General features: G+C 33.1%; 3 protein-coding genes across 3 annotated transcripts; 2 read left to right on the top strand and 1 right to left on the bottom strand.

The window, feature by feature from the left end:
• The first annotated feature begins 91 nt into the window (after positions 1-91).
• On the top strand, positions 92-1,233 carry LOC131849151 (uncharacterized). Its single transcript, XM_059199148.1, has 2 exons — positions 92-526; positions 679-1,233. The coding sequence occupies exons 1-2, from the start codon at positions 312-314 to the stop codon at positions 881-883; spliced, it is 420 nt and encodes a 139-aa protein (XP_059055131.1). The 5' UTR covers positions 92-311; the 3' UTR covers positions 884-1,233.
• Positions 1,234-2,636: 1,403 nt separating this feature from the next.
• LOC131849173 (uncharacterized) lies at positions 2,637-20,466 on the top strand. Its single transcript, XM_059199179.1, has 6 exons — positions 2,637-2,826; positions 10,504-17,287; positions 17,700-18,058; positions 18,784-19,104; positions 19,261-19,587; positions 19,668-20,466. Exons 2-6 carry the CDS (start codon positions 10,635-10,637, stop codon positions 20,390-20,392), a joined length of 8,385 nt encoding a protein of 2,794 aa, XP_059055162.1. The 5' UTR covers positions 2,637-2,826; positions 10,504-10,634; the 3' UTR covers positions 20,393-20,466.
• LOC131849175 (uncharacterized) lies at positions 7,873-9,272 on the bottom strand. Its single transcript, XM_059199180.1, has one exon. The coding sequence runs from the start codon at positions 9,087-9,089 to the stop codon at positions 8,142-8,144; it is 948 nt and encodes a 315-aa protein (XP_059055163.1). The 5' UTR covers positions 9,090-9,272; the 3' UTR covers positions 7,873-8,141.
• Positions 20,467-20,877: the final 411 nt, after the last annotated feature.

Genomic DNA, 20,877 nt, shown 5'->3' with positions numbered 1-20,877 from the left:
GAAATAAGTTTTTAAATATTTGTTATGTTAATTAAAAGTTCAGATATCCATACTTTTTTAATTTATAAATAAAAATAAGTAAATTAAGGAAGTATAATGTAAGACATTTCCTTGTTAAATTGATTAATATAATGAAAATGTATTAATATAATGAGGAACAAAATGTAATATTAATTTAAAAATATCTATATACTGGTTATTTTATTTTAAACAGTACTTGCTCTGTCATAATACCAAAATAGGTTAGGTACATCAAAAATATTTCAAAATTAGTTTTTACTTAGAACTAAAATGTAAATACTAGTGCCATAATGCCATGCAAGTGTTTCGGATTCAGATATGAGAAATGCAAATGTGGATACGTGGGAAGTGGTTGTCCAAAAAGGCGAAATGGAACTGGGGCAGTTGTTTTCTTAGCCAAAGACAGTGCAGGCTATATGCATCAACATGTGGTGCCAGCCAAACATTGTATTTTGGCTAGATACTTGGAGAATTTGTATGAGAAATGTGCACGATATAATTTGAGGTAATCTTTTATAGAAGAATAAGTTTTTGTATTAAAGTTTATATTAAAAATTAAAACTGACCACAGAAGTGATGGAAAGATCCTAAACTATCTGGTACTCATGAGTTCTTATTTTCGTAGTTGTCATAAAAATATGTATTATCTGATTTCAGATATTGTCCTTTTCGAAGATACGTCAGCGATAATTACTTTAGGCACACGATATGCGATATTCTAGTGTTACTATGCTTCGTTGTAGCCAACGTTGTGGTTTTTCTAACTATCCTCGCCAGGACCACAATTCACGCAGGTTATGTCGTTGTGAATTCGTTGCAGTGGATACAAAAGTATAACTCCATTTTTATTTATATAAACTAGTAATTTAATACAATATCAACTTTCGTCTAATTTTTTATAGCTGACCTTGCTATCCTCTCGCTATTCTGTTAACTACTAGCTTCAGTTATATAGTTATAAGAACTAATATGAAAAGGAACTCGTACATTACATAGTTATATCTACTAATATATAGAGACTTAAAATACTCTGAAACTGAATTTACAATTTAATTTACTGTAACAATAACAGACAGACAACGTTTGTCACATAATCCAGCTGAGCCGTCAACTGTTAAAATAAAAAACTAATATCGTTAATGTGGGGGGAAAGGGGATTGTTAGCAATATGGACTGATGATATTATTGCTAGAATATATGTCAGGTCAACCTCCACACGGTTCCCCCTGGAGGGAAAAAATACAAGTCAAAAGTAATATGAAAATTAGTATTAAGGCTTTTAGTTGCGAATAAAAACAGAGCTTGAGTTTATACTTAGCATTTTATGAATTCCACTCTTTATATGAGTAAAATAGGCCAGGTACCTTTTTATGGAGGTCGGGTCGGTCGAAGTTAGAAAATGAGAATTAATATTTATGCTTCTATAATTAAATGTAAAAATGTATTACATAAAATATTTGTATAATTAAAAAGACGCTTTCATTGAAGCTTCCTAAACTTCTTAATTTTCATGTCAGTATTTAAAATATATCGAGAGAGACATAATATGTAGACAAAGTTTCATTTTTGTTCCAGTTGGATAAAAATATGTACTATACGATATGTTATCGCTTTAATCATTAATCCCATCCGGGTACTTCAAATCCCTCAATGTTTGAAAACAAAAGTCTTTAACAAATGCATTCTTACTGTGAGTACTTACAGTGCAGAATGGACTAACTAATGGACGCTAACTGCAGGCCTAGTTAATAAATAAAAAGTCGCACAGCGGGCGATGGAGAGAGCTGTGCTCAGAGTTTCTCTAAGGTACATGATTCGAAACGAAGAAATTCGGTGGATAATCGAATAGGTGTCGTCCAATTCGATTATCCGCCGAATTTCTTCGTTTTCGTTAGTTCTTAATGTCAGCTGAATGGCTGTAGGCCGTGCATTACAGCCGAGTCAGCGATGATAGATGGGGAAGAAAAATTAGGGAGTGAAGGTCGCGTATGGGTTGACGGAGTATTAGGCGCAAGATGGACCGACGACATCACGAAGGTGGCCGGGAGTGGACGGATGTGGATGCGGAACGCACATGTTGGAAGTCTTTGGGAAAGGTATATATCCAAGAGTAGATAGATACAGCCTGAAATGATGATGATGAATCGATCCCTTCATATTCCTTTTATTAATAAGGAACACAAATGAATTGTGAAGCATTGACAATAAATCACAGAATAACATTACTTAATTTTAAACTCATTACGTTCTTCCCAGCTCAATAGACAGTTGGAATGGTAATTCTACTGAAGAACATGCTTATTTCTTAGGGATATCCGAAGAATCGACTGTCATTACATCAGTAGGTCTTGTTACATTAGGAAGTGAATAAGGAACATATATATTTTTACTTAAAAGAGTTTTTTAATAAGTACTACGTAGCAACAAATTACGCACCACTTTTCTGCAAAGCGCGTTCTATCGTGTTATTTATAAAAATTAGCAACTCTTATCTTAACTGTAATAAAACCTAAACACATCATCGCGAATAAAGAATAATTCAGACATATGAAATATAAATGTCTCTGTCAAAAGACAAAACTTATAAATTTATCACAACACAATGAACAATCACTACAATTTCAATATTAAAAAGAACAATGATCCACAATGAAAGCAATTGAAATATTATCATATTTATAAACTGTACACAAATGTAAATAAAATCATGTGACAAAACGACTGAAAATATGTATCCAATCAAGACTCGTTTGTTGTTTTCTATGAGGTTACACGGAACAATATTACACAATTTGTCGGAATGAAGTGAGTGAATTTTTTTGTGGTATTAACTGCTCTATGTTGTTGTTGTACATGTTATTATTCCAGCTATTGAAAATACACAGCTGAAAATTATTATAAATTAGGATTAATATATATTACTCATTTTTAAAACAAATTACAGCAAAAGACATAAAACAGAAGCCGAAATTTTTATATAATAATATAGGTAATTATGCCACGAACACAATGATCAGAACCTGTAACCTTTTGAAAATCGTTCGCAAGTCACGACATGCAAACGATTCTTAAAAGCACTCTATTTTCTGTTCGCAAAATTGAAAACTGAAAATTGTTTTCATAGAATCGTATACATTTTTCTTTTGTAATTTATGACCGTGACAATAAAATTGTACTTGACAAACGATATCGTGCCATTTGACGTAAAATTATAAAAGCAAGTGCATACCATCTACTGAATATTAAACTGAATCAGTCTCCTATTAATGTAAATTTCCTACACAAGAACTCGAATGGACTATCACATTATAGTACCAGCAACACGCCCAAGCATTTTGCGTACTTTTAACCGTTTAAGCAGCGCATGCAGTGGAAGTACTCAAACTGAATATTTTTTGGCCGTAGAGTGATGTTATATATATGTTATATAGCCTATACTTTAGGGATAATATACCTTTCTAACAGTGAAAGAATTTTTTAAATTCAGATATAAGAACCGAATATTTCTTTTAACAAACAAACATACAAACCTGTATATTATTGTTGTATAAGTTCTATTTTTATTCAACGCCACATTGATCTGAATATCCTTAGGTAACGGACATTCCTCAGTGATATAGCCAGCCTAGATTTTACTTATTTATATCAGCGCATTTATATTTTAGTGTTTTACTTTGAATAAATAATATCCTCGGGAAATCTTGTTTTTTTACATGTTCATGCTATTAGTTGACAATGAATACATTATAGGTTTAGCTATTTATTTATTTATTTATTTATTTATTTATTTGAAACCAACAGCATACACAATATATAAAAACAGAAAGTACAAAACAATAGTATAGCTAATAATAGGTTTCACAATATCAGTAAAAAAATTTAACAAAGTGACGGACTTCACACAAAAGATAACAGGAATACATTCCGATGCTTCAGAAATGACCTAGGCCGCGTAATATGGGAGTTCATAATTCGCAGCATACGTCAGACTGTTCAGGACCGATAGTAATTATTATGTATCCCTGCTACCATTACATACATAACTATATATGATTATAATTTTACATGTTACATTTAAACGTAAAATAAGTATATTTTATACAATCTTAAACAATATATTTCAATACCCAACAAAAATAACACAAAAACAATATTGCACTACAGTCAGAATTATCATACTATAAATCCAATTACTATGATGTCTATTCCTCAGCCATTTATGTTATCTATTTATGATATAATAGGTAATTATTACTGATATAAGAGATCAGTTTAAGATGTGCTCGTAAACTTGCGATTTAAAATTGCATTTTGAACCGAAAAAAAGATCTACATTTTCAAAATTTTTATTGTAATTGCGTAGAATACGCACTATAGGGGCATTACTAGCATAATTGGTGGACCTTGATGGTACATGCATAAGCGGTGTATGACGTGTTCGCTTGGGAGGTGTACAGTATGCAACTCGCGCTACCAATTCAGGGCAATCTAAGTTACCGCGTACTATATCATATAATAGGCACATTTCTGCTACAGCACGTCTTTCTTCAAGAGTAGGAATACGAAACTCCCGACAACACTCAAGATAGGAGTTAACAGGACGTCTAAAACGGTAGGCAAGATGATCAACAAATTTTTTCTGTATACGTTCAAGACGTTCTATATAAATTTCGTATTGTGGTGACCATACCGGGCACGCATAATCCAAAATACTGCGAACATATGTATAGTACAGGTTTTTTAGCGTAGCTATATCGTGAAAAGGCGTAGTTACCCGCAGTACGAATCCCAAGGATTTAAAAGCCTTCGATGTTATTATATCAATATGTTGATCGAGGATCATTTTATAATCGAAATGTACACCAAGATCACGTACCTTATCTTTCCGTTCTATTGACAATGAATTAATACTGTAATTGTGTATTATAGGATTAATTTTCCTACTAAAACTGATACATTCGCATTTCTTGACATTTATTGTGATGTTATTTTTCTTATAGTAATTATTAAGAGAATTCAGGTCACTTTGAAGTTTTAAACAGTCATTGATGTCACGTATTCTAAAAAATATTTTCTTATCATCTGCGTACATTAAATAATTGACGAAATTAAAACAATTATCTATATCGAATAAATAAGCGTTGTAGAACAGTGGGCCAAGATGAGATCCCTGCGGTACACCGGTTGGTACATCAACAAAGTTAGAACGATAACCACCCACAATAACAGCTTGAGACCGATTTCTGAGGTATGAATCAATCCAACGAAGTAAGTCACCATGAATACCAAGTGATTTCAATTTACAAAGAAGTATGCTATGGTCAACGCGATCGAAAGCTTTTTCAATATCAGTGTAGATTACATCAACCTGTCCCCCGTGATCCATGTTTTCCAAAACATAACTTGAAAAACAAACCAAATTAGTAACAGTAGAACGGCCTCTAAGGAAAGCATGTTGCCGATCATTTATACCTTGATGAATAATGGGATATATCGCATTATAAACAAATTTTTCAAATAATTTTGCCATAGTATTGAGTATAGATATTCCCCTATAAAACTCCACTTTAGTTCGTGATCCACCCTTGTGTAGTGGCAATATATGGGCGCGTTTCCAGATATCTGGAAATATACTTTCTTTTAAGGAGCGATTGAAAATAATTGTAATAGGAAGGGCGAGACCTTCAGCGCACCTGGACCAGAACAATGGTGGAATTCCATCACTTCCGGCGCCCTTAAATACATTTAATTTGTCTAGCGATTTTCTTACATCCGACAAAGGTATATTACAGGTCGATATTATATTGTTATTAACTGTATCGACAAAGTTGGAGTTTGATCTGTCAAGAGGTTTACCAAAAACACTACAAAAGAAATTATTAAAGGCTTCGCAAATCTCTTTACCATCCGTAATTTTTTTGTTATCGTATGTCATTACTTTAGGAATGCTGGATGCACCCCGAGCAGAGTTGATATATGACCAAAAAACCTTTTTGTTATCTTTCATATTTGTCTCAATAGACGAAATATAATTTTTGAAACAACAATCTTGTACTCGTTTCTGTCTCTTCCTTAAAAATGAGTACTCGTCGTAATCTAATAGGTTTCCAAATCTTTTCCAACGCGAATGAGCCTTTGCTTTTTCTCTAATAATTTTAATCAATGCTCTGTTGTACCACGGAGGATACTTCCGGTTATTCCCATTTTTATGCAGTGGGACATGCTCATCGATAGCGTCATATATAATTTTATACATAATATCGGTTGATTCATTTATATTTGTTGTATTTAATATAGAATACCAGTCAATTTCTTTAAAATGTTCATTTAATAAAATATAATTGCCTGCCTTATAATTATGTCTAGGTGTTGCCGAATTTTTTATTGGTTGAATATGAAGGTCACTTATTTCTAAATCTAGACATGGATGAGCACGGTCCTCCTTAACAAGTGGTAGTGAGCATCTGATAATAGATACAGGCATATTAGAGAAAACTAAATCTAACGTATTACCGGCGTAGTTTTTTATAGTATTATGTTGACTTACTCCTAAAAGTAATAATTCATTAACCAATCTCAAACCAATATTCTGTACTTCCGTTGTGCTTTGTTTAATATGCAATGGTCCCTCCTTGTCCCAATGTATACAAGATAGGTTGAAGTCACCCATTAAAATATAATTGTGGTTAGTATTAAGATAGTACGAAGTTTTAAAAGAATCTAAGGCACAATTAATCATTGACGGTAATGTGGAAGCATCCGGAGGTGCATATACAACACTAATATGCAAATCATCGGCAGCAGCTATCGCACGCGCGGGAACCGTGATCGTAAGCATTTCGATGGGTGCGGGAGGCTCGTGTGCGCTACGCGTTGCCTCCAGCTCACATCGCGCTAAAATCATCACCCCGCCGCCTGTTGTCTTATTACTGGCTACCAAGTCCCTATCTCTACGAAACACGTCGTACCGATCGTCGCAAAATTCTCGATCCAAAACACCCTCAATCAGCCATGTCTCAGTCAGAATAATTAGATCATAATCATTATTTAAAATACCGTGACGAAGTTGTAAACATTTACTCCTAATGCCGCGAACATTCTGATAATATATGTTTAGATTTTGAGTAGCCATGACGAAAAAATATGAAATTCTGTAATATAATATAACACACCGTATATAAATATTTCGACATTATTAATAATAAGACAATATATAAGCACCTTTAAATAATAATATAAATGTCGATTCGTATAAAATATCATTAGCTGTGTATTTTCGTACAAAAGTGTTAAATTGTATCTCGACAATCTTACAACTAATGTCATTTTACCGATATAATTATCTTGTAAGTCAGATATTATATTCACGAATAAAAAATACATAATAAGAAAAACGAGGTACAAAACTGTTTCTTCTCTAAAAACATGGAATTCAGTCAGTATGGTATTAATGCGGTACATGTAAATAATTTTTAAAACGGTGAGAACCGATAATATTGTATCTAAATAATTCATTACACAAGTATAGTGCAATAGATAAATAAAAATTAATTTGAAGGTAGACTTAGCAAAACGGTTCCACTGATACGCAAGCGAGCCATACACCGCACGTACTAAATGAGTGTGCACATAGAAAATGTATGCAATTATTTGAACATATGTAATCTGAAACAAATAAATGTAAGTAATTTTAAGTAGAATTGGTATTGAGGAACGAACATACAATGAAAGTATCCTAATGATATAACATATTACGTTGTATGAAAACCAGTCTATAGACAATGATCGAAAAATAGTTAAATTACACTTTATAATCAAAATATAAATGACAAACAAACAACTGTATGATTTTACGCAATTACAAGTGTCACCGGAAAGCATATTATTTCGTAGTATTCTCACCGGAGATTCCGGTTGCACACTTATTCCGCGCACGAATAATAACGATGCACTTACAGTATTAGTAATAACCACTTTTGTATTAGTGTACTCATAGATTATAAGAACAGACAGGGCACGAAAGAAGTATGAGAGTAGAAAAATACGTTCAGCACACAGAGAGTTAATTTTATAAATATCGAATGATGCTACATACTTATGAGACGTCCATGAAGCACACTTTAAAGTTTTGTAAAATCTTCTTCGGAGTTTATATGTATAGCTGGAAATGTATCGCTTTTTCTGACATATATTTTGCCATTTTTTACCCATATAAATTGGTACTGCTTAGATTTTGCGATATCTTTGATTTTCTTCAACAAGCCTTTGTTATAGGTTGTTAAATTTTCATAAACAAAGATTGACTTCGCATCACCTGGTAATCCGATATCTTTAGTTGTGGGATGATACTTGCGAACCTTAGAAATGAAATTATCCTTTAGAAGTCTTGATTTCAATTTTAGAATAATCATTCTAGGACGTCCTTGAATTCGGACTTTGGGTGTGATTCTATGAACTTCAAGAATGTCATCCAAGGATATCTGTAGCCCCGCTTTGGTAGCTATTTTCGACATGTAACTACGTAGATCTTCATTGATAGTTTCTGGAATACCAATAACTTCCACGTTTGATTGTCTTTCTCTTTGTTCATTTGCATTTAGATCTCTTTGCAATTTAATATTTTGCCGATTTACTTCTTCCACTGTCTTTTCCATGATTTCAAGTTTTTTGATGTCATTAGTAACCTGAGTTATCTTCAAGTTAAAGTCATCGTATTGATCACTATGATACTGAAAGGAATTCTGTAGAATTTTGACCTCTTGGGCTATCTCAGTCTGTTTAACATTAAGATCCTTAATACTGGATTTCATTTCTTGATATTCTTTACGAACATTATTTATTTCCAGTTTCAGTTCCTTAGTATTTTTCGTTAATTCTTTATTGAAATCTGTTTTCCAGTTCTTTATTGTATCCTGCATGTCCTTTGTAAATAAGCGGAATAATTCTTCCAGATCTTGATCATGTTTTCGCTTACGGGTAATTACATAGGATGTTCCAGTTCCACTTGTCTCCTTCACATTTGTTAGGTCTGATTCCGAATTGTGCAATTTGTTCGGTGAACGAAACATTGTCTCGTCTGTATTGATTTTTTAATCTTTGGTAGTAACCAAGTGCAATTCACAGGTAATGATCGGAATGTTTTTAAATGAAAATAAACTTAATTTGCTTAGGAAGATGGTTGAGTTTACTATGAACAGGTAAAAATAAATTAAGTTAAAATACTTTTCGCAGTGAACACGACCGTCCGCCACGGCAAGCGGTCGAAAGATATTATTTGATAATAATTTGAACCAGGATGAAATGACAGATTATCTTACATTTTTTCTATAATGCTATTCATCAGTACACACTCAGCCATCGTTCTGGGGTTCATAAATGTGTTTAATTATTGTAGAAGTTTTCGACTGAGCGGAAATTGGTCATCAGAATCTGTTTCTGGATTGTGGGCCATTAGTAGATTACATTGCTTTGCGTAAACACAGTTACTGATTCGATTTTCGGTTGGGTTAATTTAGTAAACAACCATTTCTAGATTGAGTTGGATTTATGTGTTTAGATTTAGGTACTTCTCCCATATATTTACAGATTGATTTCTAACAACACAGATCATAGTTCATAATCTAAATAGAGGAGTAGATACCTCCTTATATGTTTGTGTTTCTCCATATGTATGTGCCAATTGTACATTAAAAATAAATTATTATAGTGTTCCTATTTACTATTCTATCAGTTAATTTTAGTACAATATATGTTAATCGTTACTACATTCGATAGTCGACAATTTAGTAAAAGTATTGCAAGCAATTTAGTAAAGTCGTAAAAATAATACAATCTTTGTTAAGTATACTGGTAATAATGTAATTAATGACAATGATAATCATCATTCATCATTTTAGTATAAATTGTCGGCTGTGTATCTATATATACAAGTGTTTGGTCAATCGGGCTTTAGCGAACTATTCTGAGAGTGTTTGTCAAATTAATGGGCGTGAGATCAGAGGGCACACAGAATCCGCGGAAGAACTTAAGGAGCGACTGAAAGTCAAGTCTTACTTTGTCTTGACAGATTCATTCAGTGTGGGGTTACCTCTAGTGATTCCAACTTTGGTTAAGCCATACAGGATCAAACGGAAGCCAACATCTAATAAAATAAAATGCCTTGAATATTAATGATGATGTTAAGTGGTGACAACGCGTGTGTATGGTATAGCTACGTTTTCCTATAATATTGAATGAAATTTGTTTCAATTTTAATAAAATGGTTTAAAAAGTCAAGAAAGACATAGATCAATAAAATAGGCTGTTCTTTATGGCCTGACGAAAATTCACCAATACACATATGTATTCATTGAAAATCTACTATTAAATCACGTTTACAGCTAAAAAAAAAAACGTTTTTGACGTGTGTTGTCCGATTGCGTAAAAGAAGTAGGTATTTGATACCATTTTACTTTTTTTTAATAAATTCTATATTTGTTACAGGATAACATTCTATATGTATTATCAACAAAAGTAATGAGAGATTTAGCATTTATCTACAAGATGCTTAGATAATTACAGTTACTATAAAATTTCAATGACGTTATAATTATCGTACTACGTAATACGTCATTATGACAGATCAGATCAGCGATTGGTCTGAACAATCAGAACAACAAAGATTGGAAACATTTTATGAAAACAAATATATGCTTCAAAGAAATCAAGAAATACATGAACATTTTCGTGATCATCGGGCACGACAAATTTTTATAGATAAACAAAACCTTACGTACAATGAAATTTATAAAATACATATAATTGGAGAGAAACAAAATGGTCACATAAAGCATACTACTTGTAATATTAATTACAATATACCAAATCAGCCAAGCAAAATATTCGGCATGCAAGAACAGAACTTTAAGTTTCAGGGTACACATATAATAAACAGACAATTTTGTGGTACACAGAATGTAAATGTGAATTCACAACAACAAATATACAAAACTCCCTTTATAAACTCCTTTAAACAAACCGATTGGGAAGTATATAGATGTCAATTGAATACCAAAGAAGAAAGTTGTTGTTGCTCGTGTAATTCTGATGCTATGTTTGAAGTTATGAAAAGTCTTTATGATTGCTATAAGAAAAAAAATTGTGATAATTGTAATTGCATTCTTTGTGGCCATCTTCCAAGAGAAGAACGTCGTTTCGGTGAACTTCGAAAATCTGGAGAAGAGTTAACACACATCGGAGTAGAAACTGCTAGTGCTAACGAAAAGAAAAAAGAAAATACAAAAAGAACTAAAAAAGCTGCTGCTGCAACAGTTGGTAAAACATCATCTGAAAAAGAGAAAATATTGACAGATTTAGTCATGACTGGTGCTCCACTTCCTGTACCAAAAACGGCATCTGAGAAGGAATTAATTAAAAATATTGAAACGAAACTTGGTTTACCACCGAAACCTAAGACATTGGTTGAAAGAGAAAAATATAAACAAGCAGAAGCTGCAGGCCTAATTGCTCCACTCGAGGGTAAGAGTACAACGCAAAAAGAAAAACTTCTTAGAAAACAAGCTGAACTAGGAATACCTTTGCCTGAAGGTAGAACAGAGTCAGAAAAGTCATTAATAAAAAAAGTACAAACAACAGTCAAAGAACCCTCAGAGAAACTGCGAAAACAAAAGACTGCAGGTTACTTAACTCCTCTTAAAGGTAAAACACTATCCCAAAAAGAGAAAATTCTTAAGCAACACGCTGAAATGGGCTTGTCTTTGCCAGAGGGTAGAACTCTCTCAGAAAAAGCGCTTATTACTAAATTTAAAGATACTACAAAACCATTACCTTCGGGCATGGTGCCATCTGAGAAACTACGAAAAGCCAAAGCTGCTGGTTTTATAACACCTTTAGAGGGAAAAACATCTGAAGAAAAGGAAAAAATACTTAGAGGTTTAGCAATCAATGGTATACCACTATTAGAAGGAAAAACTGCATCTGAAAAAAAGTTAATAGCTAAAGTCCGTGCTGATATTGGATTACCGCCCGAACCAAAAACTGCCTCAGAAAGAGAAAAATACAATACAGCCATTGCTGCAGGAATAATAACCCCACTAGAACAAAAAACTCTCATAGAAAAAGAAAAAATTCTAAGACGACAGGCTGAAATGAGTTTGCCTTTGCCAGAAGGTCGAACTGCATCTGAAAAGGCGTTAATTTCTAAAGTTAAAGCAACTACAAAAGTACAACCTTCAGCTACTATGTATCCCGAAAAATTACATAGGCATAAGACCACAGACCTTGTTACTCATCTAGAAGGAAAATCGCCAGAACAGAAAGAAAAAATATTAAAAAATTTAGTCATTAAAGGTGTACCATTGCCTGAAGGAAAAACGGTATCGGAGAAAAAAATTATATCCAAAGTTCAAAAAGAACTTGATTTACCGCTAGAACCGAAAGTTTTATTAGAAAAAACAAAATATGATACAGGATTAATTACTCCACGTAAATTTGCAGCGCAAAAAGAGAAAATTCTTAAGCAACAAGCTAAAATGGGCTTGTCTTTACCAGAAGGTAGAACTCTTTCAGAAAAAAGTTTAATTGACAAAGTTAAAGCTACTGTAAAGACAAGTTCAGTAATCGCAATACCGTCAGAAAAGTTCCGTAAAGCAAAAGATGCTGGTTTTATTACACCTATAGATGGTAAAACAGCAGAACAAAAAGAAAAAATATTAAGAGGATTAGCTATTCACGGTATACCATTACCAAAAGGAAAGACGGCATCGGAAAAAAAAATTATTGCTAAAGTGAGAAATAATCTTGGTTTACCTTCAGAACCAAAAACTCTTACCGAAAAAATCAATTACAATAAAGCTATAGCTGCTGGTGTAATTACTCCATTAGAAGGTAAATTAGAATCACAAAAAGAAAGTATATTACGGAAACAGGTAGAAATGGGCATACCGTTACCAGAAGGTCGGAGTTCATCAGAAAAAGCATTAATTTCCAAAATAAAAACAACAACAAAACAGCAACCGTCAGTCATTGTACCTTCTGAAAAACTCCGTAAGGCGAAGGCTGCAGGGTTTATAACACCCCTCGAAGGAAAGCCTGCTGAACGAAAGAAAGAAATAATAAAGGGTTTAGCAATGCACGGTGCACCTTTGCCAAAAGGTAAGACATTATCGGAAAAGAAACTGATTGAAAAAGTGCGTGCAGATATTGGTTTGCCACCCGAACCTAAAAGTAGACCTGAGAAAGAAAAATATAAACAAGCTATAGCTGCTGGTCTCGTAGCTCCACTAGAAGGAAAATCAATGTCACAAAAACGGAAAATATTGAAGGGTCAAGCAGATTTGGGCATATCCCTTCCTAATGGCAGGACACCATCAGAAAAAGCTTTGATCCAAAGCATAATTACTGCAACAGTAACAGAGGAACAACAAAAACAATTACGAGAATTAACTGCTGAGCAATATAAAAAATTAGACGAGAAAACTGCTTTAATCATGAAAGAGAGAAAAGGTCCAAGCGATGAATGTATATGTTCTCTTTTGACACCTGAGTCACAGAAACTTACAAAATTATCAAAAATTCTTAAGGAATCTGGCAGAATTACTACAGTAAAACTTAAAGATGCCAAGGCAGCGGGACTTTTAACACATGCAGAGAGAAAAGCAGCTGTACAAAAAGAAAAAAATCTGAAAAAGCAAGCTGAAAAGGGTATAGCTTTACCAGAGGAAAGGACTTCATCAGATAAGGATTTGATGTCTAAAGTTATAACAACACCTAAGGCGGCAAAACGTGTTGTTGTACCATCAGAAAAATTGCGTAGTGCGAAAGCTGCAGGATTGATAACACCATTAGAAGGTAAAACGTTACAACAAAAGGAATACATACTTAAAGGTTTAGCTACTCGGGGTTTACCACTGCCTGATGGAAAAACTTCATCAGAAAAAAAACTAATTGCTAAAGTTCGAAATGACCTTGGTTTACCCCCACAGCCCAAAACGACAACTGAACTAGAAAAGTATAATAAAGCCATGGCAGTTGGTGTTATAACGCCGCTTAAAGGCAAAACAACTGCAGAGAAAGAGAAAATTCTTAATAAACAAGCAGAAATAGGTTTATCTTTACCCGAAGGCCAAACTCGATCAGAAAAAGCATTAATAGCTAAAATAAAAACTTTATCAAAAACGAAATCACTACCCCTAGTACCCTCTGAAAAACTACGTAAAGCTAGGGCTGCAGGCCTAATTACACCAATTGAAGGAAAAACTTTAGAGCAGAAGGAAAAAATATTAAGAGGGTTAGCAACACAAGGTATACCGCTACCTGAAGGAAAAACGAGGTCGGAGAAGAAATTAATTACTAAAGTACGAAATGACATTGGTTTGCCTCCAGCACCAAAAACACCATCACAAAAAGTTACTTACAGTAAAGCTATGGAAGCTGGGCTAATTACACCACTTGAAGGTAAAACGTCAGCACAGAAAGAGAGAATTCTTAGACAACAGGCAAAAATGGGTTTACTGTTACCAGAAGGTCGTACTGCGTCAGAAAGAGCTTTAGTTGGGAATATTAGAGCACCTTCAGGTATTATGACACCACTCAAAGGAAAAACTGTCGAGCAAAGAGAAGAAATTTTACGAAGCTTAGCAAAACAAGGTATTCCACTACCTGAAGGCAAAACGCGATCGGAAAAAAAATTGATTTCAAAAGTGCGAATTGACGTTGGTTTACTTCCAGGACCTAAAACTGCATCAGAAAAAGTTATACATAAGAACGCCGTAGACGCTGGACTAATTACTTCACTAAAAGGTAAAACATCATCACAAAATGAGAAAATCCTTAAACAACAAGCAGAAATGGGTTTAATATTACCAGAAGGTCGTACTTCTTCGGAAAAAGCTTTAATTTCTAGTATTATACAAACAACTAAAACGGTACCTTCTATTATTATTCCATCAAAAAAACTCCGTAAAGCTAAAGATGCAGGTTTAATTACACCATTGGAGAGAAAGACGCCTGAACAAAAAGAAAAAATACTTAAAGGACTGGCAGTGCAAGGTATTCATTTTCCTGAAGGAAAAAGTTCATCAGAACAAAAGTTAATCGATAAGGTTCGCCGTGATCTTGCACTTCCACCTATGCCTGATACTCTATCTGCAAAAGAAAAATACAAGAGAGCCATGGCTACTGGATTAATAATGCCTCTTGAAGGAAAATCAGCATTACAAAAAGAAAAAATTCTTACAGGACAGGTAGATTTAGGAATACCATTACCAGAAGGGCGTACACCATCTGAAAAAGCGTTAATAGAGAAAGTAAAAGTTACAGTCCGATATCCATCTGCTACATCTCAGAAGATTCGTAAAGCAAAAGCAGCAGGATTAGAAGGTAAAACATTAGAACAAAAGAAACGTATTTTAAAAGATTTAGTAAAAGCTAATGCCCCCCTTCCAGATGGCAAAACAGCCTCAGAAAAAGAACTTATTAGAAAAGTTCGAAATGACATGGGATTACCACCAGAATCAAAATCACAGTTAATAAAAGAAAAAATGTATAAAGCACAAGCAGCTGGTTTAATTACGCCACTTGAAGGTAAATCAGAACCTCAAAAGAAAATAATATTGAAAAATTTAGTACACGCTGGCGTTTCTTTACCCGAAGGAAGAACTACGTCTGAAAAGGCATTGATTAGTCAAGTACGGGCTGAAACTGAGTCAAAGCTACCATATGGGCGTATCCGAGGCCCACCAGCTTTATCTTCCGTTAATGCTGAAAAATTGGACAAGGCAACGGTTAAAGTTATGAAAGAAGGAAAAGGTCCAAGCGATGAATGTATATGTGCCCTTTTCACTCCAGAATCACAAAAAGAAACGGAGAGTTTACGCAAAAAGATCACGTCTCTATTAAAGCCAACTACAACACGACCTTTGACAAAAGCAATACCATCAGAAAAAATACGAAAAGTAAAAGCAGCGGGATTACTAAAATCATTAGAAGGAAAGAGTCCAAAAGAAAAAATAATCAAATATTTAGCGGCAGCTGGTTCCCCAATAACTGAAGGAAAAACTGCATCAGAGAATGCTATTATACAGAAAGTTAAAACAGACTTCAGAACTCCGTCTCAACTTAAAATAGTTTCTGAGAAAGAAATAATCCAAAAAGCTAAGGAAAAAGGTATACTTACACCTTTGACAGGAAAAACAGCCGAAAAAAAAGAAAAAAAAATTAGAGGTTTAGCCGAACCCGGTTTATTAGTAACAGAGGGTATGACTGGTTCCGCACAAGAAATGGTAAAAAACATAAAAATGGAAACAATTTCGGGAAAAAAACGAAAATTAAGGGTGAAATCTAAAAAAAATGGAGTAGCTACAATAACAAAAAGTGCAAAAGGTGTTACAAAATTATCAGGTGGAATGGAAGAAGAATTTGAAGATGTGATTAAGACTACAACATGCGATCGTGGTTGTGGCTGCGATAAGAAGAAAATAAGATTTAAACACAGTTATGTCAAAATAAGGGTTACATCTCCAGATATATCTTCTTTGTGTCCATGTCCTAACGAATGTGTACCGGGTATTAAAAATGGGGTATTTACTGATAATGAAGGGATCAAAGTTACAGTCGGACGAGTCTCTGGAGTACCTTCTTATATGTCAAATAAAATAGAATGCAATTTTAGTGTCTCGAAAAATAGATACAGTTTAAAATCCATTTTTAGAAGTAAATACGGTTATCAATTTGATAAAAATTGCGATTCAATCAGTAATGTAGATAATTTATTTAAAAGCGACAGTCACACTAATAGTTCTTATGATCATATTGAATGTGTGTTCAAATATCCCATATATTCCACAAACAATTCTATAGAAAATAACAAAAATCTTTGTAATGACGTTGAAGAACGTCAACAGTCTTATGGATATGTTTGTGATTCTACTAGTGAACTCAGACAATTAAGTAATACTAATAATGTCCATTACTGTAGCGATCCTCCTTATTTATCTGCCGAGAATAATATTGTTACCTCATGCTCCAGTAAATCTGTCATATCTTCAATAAGTTTACAATCTATAGTAATAATTAAATCTGAAACATCACTACGTTTATCTATTAACTCGTATACAAGTAGAGATATAACAAATATAAGTGTAATATCCTTTGCTGACAGCAATTTTTCTTCAGAGGACAGCCTGTGTTTCTTAGCAAAGCAATTTGAAGAATACAAATATTATTCAAATAAGATGGTCTGTGTTGGCAGAGACAGTAATAGCACAAGGTACAATTAAGTCATCATACTGTAGTTGACAAATTATATATATACTGAAATGGCATATATGTATGACCATATTTATATCATTATACCTCTAGGTCAACTTTGTACGGTTAAAGGGTGAGAACATATAAAGTAGTGAAATTACTTACTGATTACAGAGGCATAGCATCTTAGTCTTTCGGAAAGGCAACGCATAGTATTTTTTACTAAATTATAATTAATGAAAGTATTTTTTATAGCGATGACTCATAAAAATATATTTATAATTAATATATACAAAATAAAGAATGGAATATTAACTACCGTTAATATTTGAAAACCTTCCAATCGCCGAGTCGCATTGTCTCTACAGATTTAATTTGGGAAACGAAGATTGGGTGTTAAGTTAAATTGATTTCATACATTTTTTTTTCAGTGAATGCTCCATTAATAATAATTGTTTTAAATATAATGCAAACTACGATGAGACAATTACTGAAGTAAATAACGAGGAACATTTAACGATACAATTATTCAGAAAAGAACATAATAGAAGCAAATCTGATGCAGTTTCAGTACTTGCAAATAATCTGTATAATAAGCAAAGTATGATGGATGTTGTCAAAGAGTCTCATCCCAAAAAATCACTGTTCCATAACTCATCAGTGTCAATCTTTTTTGTTATATCGTCATCTGATTGCGTTTCTGATTATACTTTAGATAGTGATAGATGGACAATGTGCACTGAAGTAACCAAAAAATCTGCATCATGGAGCGATTTTTCAAGGAATAACCGTAAGTGAATTAAATTTCTATACTAAATATACCTCAGAAGTCTCAGAAGTCGACGTCAAGCCGGAACCGGGTAACAGGCTAAGTCATTACGCATTTTAAAAATTACAGAGATTTATAAACTTAGAGAAAGTATACACCCAGTCTTTTCACTCCTGTTACTATAGATATGTATTTTAATATTTTTATTTTGTACTGATCCTTCTTGAAACGAGGGCGAAAAAAAGTCAAAGTGACATTAATCCGGCTTAGAAGTAAATGTCACTTTTTGCCCAACCAAAATTCAATATTAATGTTTAGCCTAGTTTTAACTAACCATACTACAAAAAAATATAGGTACTAAGAGTATACATCATTATCAAGTCTCAAGCAATTATATCATTAAATGGAATGGTATCCTAGTTCATTTTACAGGCGTTGCAAACTTTCTTCAGAATGTTACTTCTCAGTACTTTATTAAAAAATATTGTTTGTGTTAGATATATTTATTTAACAAAATATTTGTTTAAATCCGTTGATAAAATAATAAAACATTTATATAAAGTTTCTTTTTCGTCAAAATAAGGCATATTATGATGAATTAATATGAAAAAATATTTAATCTATCAATGTAAGAAATAATATTTGTCTATTGTTGTACATATATATATATATATATATGTATATATTCTCATTAGACTTATTTCGTATTTAATAACATTATTAAATATTATAATATAAATATTTAGAATACGAAACGAGAAATCTTACCATGGTTGCACAAGGTTTGAAGATTTCAGCAAAAAGGAAGCAAAATCTATTAAAAAAAATACCGCCTAAAGTAGATGACATTGAAATTATGCGCCACCTTAAAAAATATGCACCTACAGAAAATAAAAAAGAAAAAATAGGTCAAACAGCGCTGCTTAGCACTGATACAACATCTGATAGATCCTGTTGCTGTTCGCCAAGGGATCCACAAAATTCTCGGAACTCTAATGTTAGATTTGCTTGTGGTGTTGACTCAAAACTAATCTTACCCATTATTGCAAGCGAAGATATAACACAAGGTAGACACAATATTAATGTAGATCGATGTAAAGAGAGGTGAAGACTAAATGGAAAACAGACGGGTAGTATAAAAGATGATATGAGTGTACGAGTAGGATAAGTGTGAGTATGTTTCTATTTTCAAACATGTCTAACATAATATATATATTTTTCAGGCTTGACTCGTGAAGCTTTTGCAGAAGAGGATACACATATAAAAATTAAAACGTGCTATCCTCGGCCATTTTGTATAAACAATTCTTCAAATCAAAGAAATCACTCTCCTGTTAAATTGTGCAGCGTATCTCCTTGTTGTGCACAAAATAGTTTTCATCGATCAATTTTAAAAACAATCCATCCTTCTCATGTATATGGACAAACGTGTAACTGCTCTCTTGAGAAAAACAATGAATTGATTGGAAACATAAAAGAAATGAAGACAGTTAGCTGCGGTGACTCAAATCCATGTCCAAATCCACATTTCATTACTACCAACACCATAAGTATAAAATACATTTAATTATTATTTGATTTAAACAATTAAGTAAGTCTAGAACTATAAACAATTTATTATTTTTTGCAGAACCAACGACAGACAAAAATATATGTACCAAATGTGGTTATCCCAAAATAGCTGATGGAAGGAATGTTACATGTCAATGCAGCGATGTGGAAAAAAAAGTAAAACTTAAACCTCTATGTCCATGTGAAATCCACAAACCGCCGCAACTTGTAGAATTTGCAGATGGTGCTGCAACGAAACCCCCTATGAGGGTTAAAAAAGGATGTAAATGCCCTCAAGACGAAAATTTGAAACGAAAACAGAATAAAAACACTATTTGCGAATGTCCTCAGCAAGAAAAGAAATTCTCAGAAGACTTAGAAGACTACAACAAATCCGAATGGATTGATATAAAGAAGATTATTAAAATGCAATCTGATATAACACAAACAACTTCTGGTTTTAAATTTGATGTAGTACCAAGACCACCTCTTGAACCACAAATGACTTTTGAGGAAGCACTGCAGTATTATGCTGAACATCCTACAGAAGATCTTATGGAACAAGCAGAAGAAGAAGACGATTGTTCATGTATAAACAAACCTATGAGTACTTCTACAGCTAAACTTGATATTGACTGTGAATGTCTTTCTGAACCCGAAATTACCAAAACAGGAAAACATAAAGGGTTCAAGCTGCAAATAACTGGTAAGGGTTCCGCGTCTAAAGGTCTCAGCGGTGTTTGTTGTTTCGATATGGTTCAGCACCTTACGGGCCCACTGATTTCTTCATCACGTTCGACGTAAGTACATTGGGACACAAGTAAACGTCTGTAATAGTTTATCCTATGTAACAATCAAGTCCTGTAAATATTATTAAAAGTTATAAAATTATATATACTTTGCCTTTTATTTCATGCAATGTAATTATAAATTGAGGTATTATTTAGGGACATAAAATATTGCAAATATTATACATGCATAGATAATGTAAAATACATGATTATATGAAATTCATATGAAGTCATATAGCAGCACTTTTTATCCTTTGACTGAAATTATCACTGTTAATGTGGCAGTGGCTTTATAATGACCAGAAAAGTATAGCAAAAGAATTACTCGATATAAGATATCTCAAGAAGGTAATTTTTATTTATTTATTTAGGACAACTAATAAATCATACATCCTTGTAATTTATTAATTAATAAATATATATGGCTCAGTCCATGTTAGGCAATTGTAATATGTAGATATAATCAAATTGCACTATTATAATCTTTATATTATTACA

The sequence above is a fragment of the Achroia grisella genome, unplaced genomic scaffold (genome assembly GCF_030625045.1).
Source record: "Achroia grisella isolate CSIRO2021 unplaced genomic scaffold, CSIRO_AGI_Agris_v1 utg640, whole genome shotgun sequence".
Taxonomy (NCBI): Eukaryota; Metazoa; Arthropoda; class Insecta; order Lepidoptera; family Pyralidae; genus Achroia; species Achroia grisella.
Note: the sequence above shows the minus strand (reverse complement) of the source record. Positions and strands in the feature narration are given on the sequence as shown.